Raw genomic sequence first — 15,073 nt, forward strand, 5'->3', positions numbered from 1 at the left:
AATTGTCTATCTTTCATAACTTCATTGACTACAGGCCAGTACGTTACACAAGCATTGTTATTGGGTTATGACAAAAGGACCCCACCTCAATATCGGGTGCTTCCCAGCGTTCCTCACTTTAAATTAGACTTTGCCCTCATGTGAACCTTGCTGCACGTCCACTGCGAGTGGACAACAGACGTCATACGTTGTTGACATACTAGCTATAAAACAATCCTCTGGGGCCTACCGAGTCTAATGACTTTAACATGTGCTGCAGTTTTTTTTTTGTTATGGCATTACGCCGATTTCTTATTGTTTGTATAGTAGCAGTGGTGTGAAATCATTACATCCACAAAGCTGCACAGGATGCAACAGGTGACCCATCATCAGATGTTTGCATTGTCAAGAGGCTGCTGTGCATTTCTTTTTGCCAGATCTTCAAGGAGGAAATTCTGTACAGTGAGCGGGGGGTGGGGGGAGGCGAGGACAAAGAAATGAGAAGTCACATATGTAAAATAAACTTGTTGCATGGTGCAAATTATTTTAACGCTCACTTCCTTTACTCTCTCAGGTTGCCTCTAACAGCCTGTGGACTAATTTCTGTGGAAAGAAGTAGTAGAAGATCATCAGCAGAAATCCAATCCAGTCTGACGTGTATGGTCGCTCCACAGCGCCTTGATGAAATGCCTCTGTTTTGCTCTCCTGCAGTGCCAAACATGCAAAATACTAACTTGGAAATGTGACCCACTTATTGCTGAAAAGAAAAACCATCTCCCAGCAACACTGACCACTAATGTGGGTTCTGATTTTTTGCTCGCCACACACATGATCAAGGATGCAAGCCAAGGTTTGCTAGTGAGCTGTAATGTAAGGTGACTAGCACATGTTATCTAACAGAAGAAAGCCAGTTTTAAGCATATACAGCATGCTCAGCATGATGTCACCCATGTTAGTGGCAATAGTGAAATCCCAATAAGAAGCCTTGAAATGAGATGAGTTCTGACTCAAAAAATGTTCATAATTTGCCAAATGGTCTTAATGCTCTATTCAGTATGACTAGCAACTAGAGTGTTTGCTGAGTTCAGAGAGCAAGCATTTTCAAATATTTTCAAAGGTTTCTCATGTGATGTCATGCACACATTATTGAGATTTTTCCATGATAATGGACATGATATAGCCACTGGTTGCCAGGAAAAAAGTAACTTCCCAGTGAATCCCAACAGTGGTTCACTGCATTCGCTGGGTGAAATCAATTGCAAAGTAGCTCCTGGACCAAAAACCTCCTTGGCTTTGAGTGATAGCAAATTTACACTCTTTCCTGTAGTTTTTCATGTTTGTCTGCTAACACTCACTAAGTAATAGCTGATTGGTAGTAAAACCGGAAATGGAGAACCAATACAGTCACAAGGAGGTTTATGCTTGTGATAGTTGGGTCACTAGGGAAAGATATGGGTCACTGACCATCTTTAGGCCAGTGCCAACAGCTGCCATCAGCTTCCAGCAACCACTTGCAACTGGCGAGGTAGTTCTTGTTTTTTCCTCATTGCATCCTGCCAAATGACCATTGACCAGCTTTGATTCTACACTGTCATTATATTTGTCATGCCCAAAATGGCTGACATGTTTATGTCAAATGGTTGGCGCTCACATGTCTGCAAAAGCTCTATATAAACAAAAGGTTTTCTGCAGCCACAGGGCTCACCCCCTGGTGGCCACTGAAAACACTGCAGGTTTAAGGGACTTTAGTGTTGGCTTCAGTTTTCAGACATAGTAGGTTTGTGCTTCGTTTATACTGTGCATGACTTTTTCCAGTAAATCATATTCGGCCAAATGGCAGAAGAAACAAAAGTTAGTATTGCCTTTTAGTTTAGACAAGTGGCTAGCGTAGAAAATTACTAGTAAATAAGGACTAAATAAAACAAATGTTATTTATATTGAGACTGTTACAAAAAAACATTTTAACGGTTCATATATCATGTAAGCTTGCCGTCTACAAGCAATACAAAGGTGGTGTTGTGAGCCAGATAGCTAAATAAAAAGCCAGTTAGCTGCACAGCATGTAGGCAAGCTAATGCTGACAGTTTTGTCACCAGATTGACTTTGTTGTCATTACAGTCTACTTTCATATGGGTATTCGATGGTTTCTTAGTTGCTGGAAAACATACCTTTTTGGAAATGCAGGTAACAAATCTGTCATTAACCCCTGATGACTTTTTTTGGTCTATATGTTGACTTTAGTTCTTGAACAGCAAACTAGACAAAATCTGTCATCTAAACTAAAAGACCCACTTTATTGCTTTTGAATCACAGCGTTCATCTGATTGCTCAAAATATTGACATTTTAAATGTTTGAAATTCATTAATGAGTTATTGTAGAAATATTAGTAAAATATTAGCAAAAATGACGATAAAACACACAGCTGCTGAGTAGATTATCAACACTGGCGATGCTGAAAATTTCAAGAGAAGTAAGATATACCACACATCAGGACAAACAGATGTTGGCAATCAGAATTCTGGAGTGCACCTTTATTCATATACAGGCTTATAATATTATAAGTAATATATTTTTTATGAAGTATTGCCTCATTTATTGCTAGTTTACAACATCTCTTTTCTTTTATCGCGACACTGTTTCAGTTGGGTGATATACAGAATTCAGTTTTTGGCTTCACACTAAGTAAACACTCCAGGAAGCATCATTGTTTGCCACTTCTCATTTCGAGGATGAAAATGGTCCTTTCAGATCATCTGTCAAACATCACTGTCTTTGATAAAAACCTCATAGTGTTCACATGGTCAGAAACTGGTCAAAACCCTCCAAAAACACGGTCACATTATCATTAAAGAACCTCTTTTCTCTTACAGCTTGACCAGCCCACTTCAAGCTGACCCTGCTCCATCTAGTAATTACAGTTAACGCAGAGAGCTTCTGAAGTGCATTACACTGACAATACAAACTGAGACAACCAGGGTTGCTTTTTAAGTGATCAATAAAAATTAAGAGTCATTGATTTTGTAGAAACCTTTACTTTTGTTATTTTTGTTCCCCTCTCTGAAGGTGTTTGGAGTAAAATCTTATATATATATATATATATATATATATATACACACACATAGACAAAGGGATATATTTTTGACGTCGATGCTGTGAAATCTCTAGGGAACACATTACTTCAAGCACAGAAAGAAAGATAAAAAGCATTTCAAACATTTAAAAGTATATTTTGTTATGAACATACATAAAGAGTACAAGTACCCAAATGGTAGTTAAACATCTGTCAACAAAACTTTCTTTCTACAGAAACTCAATTTTATATTGCCATGTATCAGGGGAGCTATTCATAAACCACATTTACTTATCAGCTTAGCCAATCAAACATGAATGTTTACATCATCATATTCACACAACAGCCAAGGCGTTAATCGTCCTCCATGACCTCAGGGAACCCTGAAGTGAACGTGGCAGTCGTAACATGTTGCCATTTTAACATATTTAGAAACAACATAAAACATCATATAAATGACTGCAGTTAAACAATAAAGCCTCTTAAGTATCCCTGTGGAGATGCAAGCAGAATGAGGTGTGTGATCGGTGCTGGTTGTCTGTTTGTCAGTAAGATTACGTAAAAACGACCAAGCTAAATTTCATGAAACTTACAGAAGAGGTGGAGCATAGCCAAAGGAAGAAACCATAAAATGTTGGCACTGCTTCAGTTCACTTTCTTTAAAGTGGACTTGGTAGAGGATGTGCTCTGCACATCCCTTCATTGTTCAAATGTGTAAGTAAGCATAAGAATAGGTATCTGACTACCGATGCTTTTCAGTCTTTTCCACAACGAGTACAGTACTGCAGAGTCCCTTAAATTCAAGTGTTTTTGTCTGTCATTCAGTTTGATTAAATTACCTCAGAATTGCTGAGATTCAATCAAACTTTAATATTGTCTCTAAACTACTGCCAATTGGGCCAGTAACATTATATTTAATTTCCTGTGGTATTTCTCAGCCTAAAAATGTCAGTGCAGGTGACAAACATGGCAGCAGATCAACAGAAACCATCAGTCAGGGATAAAAAAAAAGTCAAGAAAGAGCTGCCTCTCTAGTTTACTAAGTAGCACTGTGATGCTGGGAAACATGTCATCAGTACTAAGTTTAAGTGTTGGAAGTAAAACTGTTATTCTAAGGAATGAGGGGCTTTCTCAGCACCAAATCATGGGTTCACTGCAAGGCGCTGTAAAAATACTGTGTAGATTATTGGATCATTTTCTATCGTTGGTATCGGTGGAGGAGAAGCATCACAAAACCCCTTCTTTGGAGGAGACCAGTGCCAAATGCTTGAGGTGAACAAAGCTATATCAGCATGTTTCTTTTCTGACAGGCAATAGAAAGGTGTCCAAGAAAGAGCTGGAGAATTACTATCCTGCAGGGTATGAGTGAAACTTTGTGGTGGGACTGTTTAAGTCTGGGGGTATTTTCTCAGTGCTTTGCTTAGACATTTTTACAAAGTCTCCTTCATCACGATCAAGTGGTCTATTCTATGATGACATCCTCCGCCTTCTGCTTTGCATTACTGCAAAACATGATTCATATTAGTGCAAATATAAGATACCCCCAAAACAGTTTTAATACAACTTGAAGAGTAGTTGTTAACCTCACTGAACTATTTCTGGAGGAAATCATGTTTGTTAGAATATCCCCAAAATGTATGGCGTCACTTAAGTCTGTCATTAAGCAGAAGGACTTCATCTTTTCACTGAAACTTTTTAACTCACATAATAATAATACTTTTGTACCCCAACTGTATATTTTTATGAACAGTATTCACTTATTTGCTAAAGCGCTGAACATGCACTCTCTAAAAGTATGAATAGAAATCTTCTGGGTCTAATTATATGCTTTAAACTCTAAATAGACCTTAAATTTCTGTAGAGCAGCATTTCCTATATCCTATAGGATCACAAATAGATTTTTTTTCCCATTCTGATAATGCAAAAAAAAGTATACCACTTAAACCATTTTGAGAAAAATTAAGAGAATTTCTACATGACTAATTATTACCACTGCAGACGTCATTAAACTCCTTACGTTGCAATCAACTCTTATACATGGAAGTGTGAAATCACTTCCATGTATAAGAGCTGATTGATGAAGTGGCCTCAAAGCTGTGACCTTTATATCCAAACGAAGAAATTCAGTTAATTAGCCGGTATTCGCTGTTTTTTTTTCTTTTTTTTTTTCTTGAATTAATGCGCTAAATCTACATTTTCCTGTGAGAAAGGAGGTCTGCTGGTCCAGCGTGCAGCATCACATCCTGTCTGACTAAACTGGGTGTAAACTCCGAGTCGAGGCGGGGAGGAACGGCAGAACTGTGAGACTGTATGGGAGGGTCACTAGAGCCACTGGTTTGTCCTGCAGAGTGAATGAAGTTGGATTATTATTATTATTTTGTGTTGAATGCAGAAAAACAGAAGGAAACCCTTGGGAGAACAAAAGAAACATGGTCCCCGGAATTATTTGGATATTTTACCTGTGATGTTTTGGAAAAACTTTCATCGGACGATGTTTTCTCTGCTTTTGGGAGGTTTTCTATGTATGAAGTATATGTTTTTATGTTCCCATAGGCCCTCTCGCCTCATTTTACTGCCTCCAATATTTATACCGTAGCTGGTAATTAACATAATCTTGCATTCGTGTTAATTTCGAGGAATGAAGGACAACACGAAGTCCGGATTGCCACCCAAACGCAGATTTTTTGGCAGTTTATGAATGCAGCTGTAATCACGCAGGGGAGCCTCAAGTACTTAAATGGGTCCATCATGAGAAAGAGACAATCAAGCTCCTTTATGTCTCAAGATCAGCTGCAGTTTCGGCACATTGTCTGTTATGAATAGACCGATCTCCAATTGAGCCTCTTCACTTTGAGATTTTTCGATTTTCGATTATACGGCTATTGAAATTAGGATGTGCCGCTTTTTTCTCTCTCTTAGCTTGGTGGCTTGGTTGCCTTTTTTTTGATTGACAGATGAAATTGACACTCGGGTTGCCTCTTATCAAGCGAAGCATTTCAATCTACCGCTAATTGCAGATATAGTGCCATCCTTTCTTTTCACTGCGTTTGATTGCATGGGAATACAGCCTCCTATCCTGCACAAGAGGAATGATCGATCATATATAGTTTTTCCCCTCCTAATTGCATCAAAATTTCTTTTGTTGCCAGGGTTTAAATGCAGGAGAAACTGTTATTCCTTGTTTTGGACCGGATATAGTGTGGGTTGGGGCAGAGATGCGTAATGCGCAGAGCAAGCTCCATCTCTTCTCCAAATAGGCAGCCTTCAAGATCCGAAAATGGTGAGTCACAAACATCTGGACGAGTTTGGTTTTCAACCTTTTCATTTCTTTGTCTTTCATTCACTCTCCACATTTTATTTATTTATTTTCGTAACGGGATAGAGTTAATTTGGCGGAAGCGCAGGTTTAATCGAGAGGAGATGGAGCGTAAAGACGCCAAAACTCAGTTTATTCACTTTCCTTTTGCGGTTGGAGTTCACACATTGCAACGGTTCTGGGCTGAGATACAGATTCATGTAATTTTATGAAACTTGAAATTGCATGTTGTATACAACATATACGGGTAAATTATTAGTAAATATACACAGAAATAGTTAGCACTCACTAGCTACCAGATCGAGTTTTTTGGGGGGGTTTTTTTGTTTTTTTTTTATATCAATGTTTTTTCCTGGACTGGATCTTCATGTTGGCACCACGTCTCTGGTTAGGATTTACATATTTCACTGACGTTTTATTTTATTTTTAAATCTACAAGATGCAATGAAATTGTATTTGCTATAAAAGTGATTTATTTTATTTTATTTAAATTTATTTTATTTTATTTTGTTGTCTTTGCGCAGTCTAAATCGGAGGTGAAGAAGGAGTCTGGGGAGTCCAGCCCGTCGGAGGCCGCCTGCCTCTGCCCTCCTCCGGCGGCAAAGAACCAGTGCGCGAGCTGCGGCATGGAGATCCAAGACCGCTACCTACTGAAGGTGCGAAATTAACCCATAATAAATCCTACAGTGAGAAGTAAGATTTGTTTTGTTTTTGTTTTCTTTATTTAAAGCGTAAGCTTCTCTTCACATCCCTGTCTTCAGGAAATCACTGATAATGACAGAAATGATCATCCTGCAAACGTTTCCTGAGGTTGCTGTCCATTTTTCTTCATGTCTGCTTTCTTTTCGAAAAAAATCCCAGTTAGTGTAGAATTCCACAGAAGACTGTACAGAACTGGTCAAATGCTTTTAGTTTTAGTTCTTTCTAACGCTGTTTAATTTCTAGTTGAGCATCTCGATTAAGAGAGCTATCGGAGTGTGATATGTCAGTGTGTGTGTGTGTGTGTGTGTGTGTGTGTGTGTGTGTGTGTGTGTGTGTGTGTGTGTGTGTGTGTGTGTGTGTTTGAATCTACTCAGGTCAACAACCTGAACTGGCACCTGGGGTGTCTGGAGTGTTCAGTGTGCAGAGCGTCTCTGCGCCAACACAGCAGCTGCTACGTTAAAAACAAAGAAATCTACTGCAAGCTCGATTATTTCAGGTAAGAGCTCTGATGTTTTACAACGACTGTAGTTTTCCAAAGCTGCCTGTAAGAGTCTTATAAGATTTACTTAACATTTTAATATTTTTCTTAACATTTTCTTACTATTTTTTCTTAGAGCTTTTTCGACCGTTAAAAAAAATAAAAACTCCGATATGTAATTTGATAACAGTCACAGCACTGAAATGTGTTTATTTTTCTATAAGGCCCGAACTGAAACTTATTAATCATCAGTTATCGTTTATATGGGATTTATATTAAATTTGGCAATTATTGAAGAATGAAGTATGATAATAAAATAAAATTTAGTGAAGTGTAGGTCGCTTTTTTGCCTGGTCGATGAAAATCATTCAGAAAAATTAATACGACGATTTAACTGAGAATATCCAAAAACGTGTATTATTAATGAACAACACGGGGCAATATTTCCTCTTTACGGAAAAGAATACACAAATGAAAAATGTTTATTTCACTAAAAGCATAATGCTGATACAGATTATTTATCTTGCCATTTTTAACAGTACCCGCCTGTCTTATCATATCAATAGAAATCTACACAGCCAGACTCGTTGGGCATCTACATATCTTCAATTATTTGGGGAAAAAATACAAAAAATAATCTTTTAAAATGCTCAAAGGGTGGAAAGTTTTCCCTAAATGTTTTACATTTAATCCTTCATTTAATAGAGTAGAAAAAACTTGCCATAAAACATTATTGTGCTTATGTGATAAATTATTGTACCTGAATTAAATTAAGTTCTAGCTGTTTTTACAGCTCATTGATCTTTGCTCTCCAAGTTGATCTTTTGGTCTCACTATGATTTGGCTTCAAAGTCATAATTGGAAAAACAAAAACAAAAACAGAATAAATTACCAGTAAAACAATGTTTTTAAAATAACTTCTTGTGTTTCTATCAGCTTACTCTCATAAAACCTAATGACCAAAAGCCTCCAGAGGAAAGAGCTTGATTACCAGCCGGCTGCCCTAAATGTCCCTTTCCATTTCAGTTAGTTTTGGCCTTTTGACTATTTGAAAATTTGATAGAAAACTGGAGAAATGTGCAAAATCAACAGTTTTACTGGCTAATTTTGTGGTTCTTTCTAATGGAAGCAGTGGCTATTACTTTAATTTGAACTTCTTTTTATTGACTTTTTTAAAAATTCAATCATCTTGAGATGTAGCAGTCCATTGCCACTGCCTGCTCTCCCACATTCTCTTACCCAGCATCTCACACAAATCACTCAACGATAAAGAGGACACTTATTATCTTACACTCACTTATTCTTCAGTCCAGTTACTATAAACCGTGTGACTCACAGAAATCTCTGCGTAGGACATTTAGTTTCCAGTGGTGGGAGGAATGCCTCCACCTTTCACTTTTCACGGTTCCAGTTTTCCAAAATCTCACTGGCTTTTCTTTCTGCACCAGAAATGTTCATACACTCAGTGAGATCATGTTGAATCACTGTTTTTGTCCCAGATTGTACCTTTCAGGCCAAATGCAGACTGTATTTGGTGGAGAAGCAATTTGTATTGTGTGTGCAATGTTTAATTACCCCAAACAGAGATGTTGGATCATGCTAAGATAAGTCATGTTCAAAACCTAAAGCTTTATTGAGAGCAGATGATGCAAGATCATATCAGTAATACGACTCCTCTGCACAGATGTTACACAAAACAGTAAAACTAATTATTTCATATTTTGCTGTTCTATTTAGTCCAACAGTTTTTTTAGTCTTTCTGTGTGTTAAAAAATTTAACAAATATATAATAGTTTGGTTGGACACCAGAATATCCCTTCTTGAACTCTGTAACCTGCAGCCAGCCTTCACCTGCTCGTGCCTTTCTTCTTCACAGTAGGTTCGGCACTAAGTGCGCCCAGTGTGGCCGACAGGTGTACGCCAGTGACTGGGTGCGAAGGGCTCGGGGCAGCGTGTACCACCTGGCCTGTTTCGCCTGTTTCTCCTGCAAGAGGCAGCTGTCGACCGGGGAGGAGTTCGGCCTGGTGGAGGGCAGGGTGCTTTGCCGCAGCCACTACGACATCATGCTGGACAATCTACGCAGAGCTGCAGAGAACGGTAACCCAACCAGTGAGAGTTAATCTCACAGACACCGAAGATGAATATCTGAGGTTGGATTACCAGCTAAAAACTCTGGGGGGAAAGTACCTGTTAGTATTTAGGCACACTAGAAATGCAGATGTTTGATGACTGATGAATGGCAAAACTTTAATCATACATGATGTCCACGTGTGCAATTCTGAGGGATTTGTTTTTTGTTAATGAAACATTTTTGTGGTTTTTGACTGTTGGTCAAACACAACAACATATAAGAAGATTTTTATTCGTTCTGCACGGCTTAATGATGGACCTTTTCTGACTTTTTGTAAACTAAACAATCTGTAATTAGAGAGAAAAATCAGTCTTACTGATAGTTAGTCATCATCGATCCATTTGTGGAATAAGAACACACAGGTCTTTTGGAGTGTTAATGGGTCCAAACATCGTTAAGAATCGGGCTGCAAGACTGGAGAACCAACATAGCTGACATGCTGGTTCAGTGGTTCAGATTTCGAACATATTTGTCATTAATTAAATAATTTGGAGTAAACCAAGTGGGCTTTTGAGGCCCCTATGCAGTTATGACTTCACTTGTTTTGTAACCCAGCCTTGGTTTAAGCCTAAGTAACAGAAGGAGTAGTTCAAGCTCTAAAGCTCTTCTACTTCAGTTGCTCTCAAGCTATTCAGCCCCTTTTAACAGTGATATAATGCAAATAATCAGTTGGAAGGAACGTTTTTCTTGATGTTTTTGGATTTTGGATGCACCATTTTAACTGGTGTAAAGTTTCCGAATTGCTTTTGCTTTACTTTGACTATCTAAATTCCCTCCTGTTAATTTGTTGGACTAAAATTAAGTTGCGAGGGTCTGAAAACAGAGCGAGTGTAGAGGTTAAGAGAGCCTGGAAAGAAGGAAGAGACTTTACATGAAAGACAAATAGAGGAATAATTCCTTCATTTCTCACTCTGCTGTGCTCTCAGTGATTCAAACGTATCCCATAGTGGTGTAAATACTTTGGATAGTGCGGCTGCTGGCAAGAAAACATTTTAATTATGTTACTGAGTAAATCTTCCATTTTGTGACACTGTAATAAGATTTTCTTTTCCTTTAACTCGCTTTGTGTAACTTTGCACTCTGATGACTGCATTTTAATTAGTGAATGATCACTGTGTCTATCTTAAGGCACAGGACTGACTCTGGAAGGAGCGCTACCTTCTGATCAGGACTGCCAACCAAAACCAGCCAAGAGGGCACGGACATCATTCACTGCAGAGCAGCTGCAGGTTAGCACCATTCTAATACGTGTGTGTCTACAGCACAGTGTTACTTGGCATTTCATGCCCTCTGTGTCTGGCTTTGTGTGTTTGCAGGTGATGCAGACTCAGTTTGCCCAGGACAACAACCCCGATGCTCAGACGCTGCAGAAACTGGCAGAAATGACGGGACTGAGCAGGCGAGTCATACAGGTAGGCAATGGTCAAATCTGGTGATACACTATATAGTTCAAGTTCTACTTTATATCAAACTAAAAAAAAAGTTTTCGTGTAATAATAGCATGATCAGAAGGATGGTTTTTCTTTTTCAGGCTCCTGGAAACTGGTTATTAATCACACTTAATAACACAAAGTTGTGATTGTAACTTGATCTTTTGGGATCATAAGTTAAAGAAACTGAGGAATCAGGGTATAATATTATCTGTTTAGTATCCAGAGTTTTAAAAGGGTGATCCCATTATTCTTACATTAAAACTTCACATGCTAACAGACTCATACCTCACAATACTTTTCTTGCAATTTGCTCTGATGATGCTTTGTCTTATTATGATTTAATTTTTATCCAAAAGTTTTTGATTTTAAGGGTTTCCAAAAGAAAAAGCAGACATCTTTGAGAAAGCTTTCCTTTCTTTTCACTGTTAGTGCTTTAAAAACATGACCCCTCTGGGAATGATTCCATTTCAACTCTAAGACCAATAAAACACAATTACAATTGTTGTACTTCACAGAGAAGCCAGTTTAAACACTAACACCATTAAGCTGCAGACTAAAACACTCACACATCAAACTGGAGTTATCACCTGGCTTAGGTGAAGAAACTAATGGGGTGTGGTGAGGGGAATCTGAACCCGGGACCTGCTCGGTGTTGTTGTAGTGTTTGATCATATCCACCTGCTTTTTGCACGATCACATTATCAGTAATATTTTTTACAGGTTTGGTTTCAGAACTGCCGGGCGCGACACAAAAAGCAGCCGCCTCAGAGCAGCTTCTCTCAAAGCGCTCCGCTGTCCAGAATGCCCCCGTCGCTGCCAGAAGATATCCACTATTCACCGTTCAGCAGCCCAGACCGACCACACCTGCTGGCCCTGCATGGCTACCTGGACAGTGAGTGTCAAGTCTTTAATCGTCTGTTAGTGCCATTTAATGCAGGGCCCTTTTTTCCACTGCTGGCAGGTGAACGTTCAGCTTTCAATGCTTAAATGTGACATTTTACCTCAATCTCTCTCTCTTATATCATAAACTATGCACAGGTGGAAGCCAATTTACTCAAGTCCAGCGCTTAAGTAGGAACTTGAAGCATGTAAGGAGGCTACTTCGTGCTTCCTTTAAGGAAGGAAAGTCATGAAAGATGTAATTATTTTACATGTGAAACAGATTGTGCATTAAAAATAGCAGTTTGCAGTGTTAAACCACCAGTAGTAGTTTAACAGTGATTATCATTAAATTATGTTGCATAGAGGAAGCTGTGTCACGTTATGGATCGATAATATTTGTGTCTCATTAAGTTCAGTTAACACTATTTTTAATGCAGGACTTAATTTTAACTATTACTTATTAGTGATTAGTGCAGTGATTAGTGCAGTGGATTGTTAAATGTGTCCATGTTTGATAAATAATAAGAATAAAAAGAAGAATATTTCTAGTGGTTTACGCAATCACCCACACACAAACAATTCCTGGTCTGAGACCTGGAGGAGACACAAATCACTCTGGGATCGTGCCAAATGAAATATGGGGAGCCATCCACTCTGGTGACCTCTTGTGAATAATGGCAAATTTACATGAGAGATAAACAGTGCTTTATTCTGGGGTGAAAGCTGAAAATTTCATAGAGTGTTGAAGCTCTGAGGGAAGCTTTAAAGTAATATGATGGAAACATTTGACTGCTAACATGGAAATTTGAAGGACTGTGAAGGAGGGATCCCCTGTCTGTTTCGTTTGTTTTTTCTCATCAGAATTTTGGTTTGATTTCTGGCAACAAAACAGAAAAATGTATTCATCAGACTTTCAGTCATTGCTGGTAAATTCCACTTGTGTTCATGGTACTTAAATGTTCACTGGAATCGCTTTGCACACAAGTTTTAAACTAGCTGAGCAAAAAACAAAAGAAAAACAACTTTCTGTTCAAGCACCATGAAATAATATGTGGCTTAGAATATTGTTTAAACATTTGTACTAGAAAATAAGTTAAAAGAGAAAACTGTGCTAGTTTTTTAGCATTGTAAAGTAAAGAAAGTTTTTAGCCTGCACATCTTTGTGGTCACAAAGATTACTACATAAAAAATAACAAGGAGCCTAATTTATTTCGTGTTCAACTGATTTTTAATATGTATTACTCTATATGTGCACTGAACTTAAAGTGAATGTTAAAAAACACTAGCTATAAATATTTGCACCCAAAACAGCTTCGCATTTTAAAACAATGACAGACTTAAATGTTTGTTTTGAGTAAAAATTAAAAAAAAATCTTTCTGATTTTGAAATTTCTTTATATTTGCATATGTAAAATAGAAAACAATAGCAATAATAAAGAAATAAAGTTTAGAAATAATAACATTTAGGAATGGTGATGTAAAAACTGGATGCCAAAACTCAAGTCTAGAAACATGTTGTTTACAAAAGTGTAGGTTGGGAGAAGAAAGCTATAAATAACTAATCACTCCTGGGAGGATTTTACAGTTTAAACATCCACCCACCTCATCTCCACCCAGTCCAGGTTCTTCAGACTGACCACAGGACAAATTTGCTGGTGGGTGGAAGTTATTTGTGAACAGCTTGTGCAGAACGTTGCTGGTGACAAAACCAGCAACATTCACTGTACACTATGTAGGTATCAGCAAGTATTTCATAGGTACAGATTACATCCAGTGAAGTTACACTTTTATAAAAATGCTGTAATAGTACAAGGTGTGCTTTATGGGTTTTAACACCCTATATGGGAATATTTTGTGATTTTGAAGTATTCACATTCACTCTGAGCCTTCTTCTCTGTGGTTTATCTCATTATTTTGATGCTTTAAGTATTTATGTCAGTCATCAGTAGCATATTTCTTCATCTTAATTATAATAACGTGGTCCTGTTGCTTGCCAAGCTCATGTTGTTTCTCTTTCTTTGTGCAGCTCATCCCTTCTCTGTCCTCGCTGCTCCGGGCCACTTGACCCACCCGTCCATCTCTTTACCACAGCTTCCCATCAGCCGCTGACTTGCTGTGTCTACTTTTCCACCGTCGACACTCTGATGATGTTGTGGAGGGAAAAAAATCCTTTGGGACGCCCTGTCAGCAATTTGCTCCGTTTGGAAGTCAAGTCCTCGGGTGACGGCAGGACCGCGTTTTTTAATCAGTCGGGTTTTTCATTGTGAGACTGCTGAGTAAACTGTGGTGAAGCCTTCAGGCTAACACAGGAGTAACTTTTTAATTTTGTCTTGTTTTTTTTTTATATAATGCAGAAGACCACTTTTATTTTATTTTCCTTTTTTTTCCACAGGACATGAAACATTGCATCAAGTTGGAAATGGTTTTCACTTTCAAACAAGATATTTTAATTGCTCCAACATGAGCTTAAAGAAAAGAAGAAAAGAGGAGTGGTTGTAGCAGTGTTACAGTAAAACCTCAGCATTTTTCTTTTTTACATTTTGTACTGGTGATGAGCACATTTGCAGCTTTATTGTTGTTTGTTGTTGTATTGTTGTCAGAAAATGGAAACTCTTATTTATTCAGAGCAAAACTTCACTTTTAAAAACGCACTTTTGAATGTGTCTTGAAATGGAAAAATTCAGTTACTGTACATTGTAAATACGGTCATGGTTTAATAAAATGTATCAGATCCCTTATGAAGGTTTTAGTGTTTGAATAATAGACAATCAGGCTGACTTGAAGAGCAAGGAGTAAAGTGTTTATACGTGTGTGTGTGTGTGTGTGTGTGTGTGTGTGTGTGTGTGTGTGTGTGTGTGTGTGTGTGTGGTTGAAAATGCAACAGCTTCTCGAAGATGGAGTAGAAAAATGTGATGTTGTATGAGGACACTATTTTTACACTCAAAACCACTAAATCTAAAGGTCACCTGTCAGAGGCTAAGTACCTAAAGTAACCTGTTATTAAGAGCAATATCCCACGACAAACCTGCACATCATCTCCAATTTACACGCTGTACTTTACAGGAATTGTGATCAATCCCA

At 38.1% G+C, this 15,073-nt stretch overlaps 1 protein-coding gene across 1 annotated transcript; it reads left to right on the forward strand.

Annotated features, from left to right (window-relative positions):
- The first annotated feature begins 6,184 nt into the window (after positions 1-6,184).
- lhx6b (LIM homeobox 6b) lies at positions 6,185-14,348 on the forward strand. Its single transcript, XM_005743110.1, has 8 exons — positions 6,185-6,330; positions 6,891-7,022; positions 7,443-7,564; positions 9,426-9,643; positions 10,806-10,906; positions 10,994-11,089; positions 11,831-12,002; positions 14,019-14,348. Exons 1-8 carry the CDS (start codon positions 6,328-6,330, stop codon positions 14,099-14,101), a joined length of 927 nt encoding a protein of 308 aa, XP_005743167.1. The 5' UTR covers positions 6,185-6,327; the 3' UTR covers positions 14,102-14,348.
- Positions 14,349-15,073: the final 725 nt, after the last annotated feature.

The sequence above is a fragment of the Pundamilia nyererei genome, unplaced genomic scaffold (genome assembly GCF_000239375.1).
Source record: "Pundamilia nyererei isolate P.nyererei 1_Seehausen unplaced genomic scaffold, PunNye1.0 scaffold00127, whole genome shotgun sequence".
NCBI classification, from domain to species: domain Eukaryota; kingdom Metazoa; phylum Chordata; class Actinopteri; order Cichliformes; family Cichlidae; genus Pundamilia; species Pundamilia nyererei.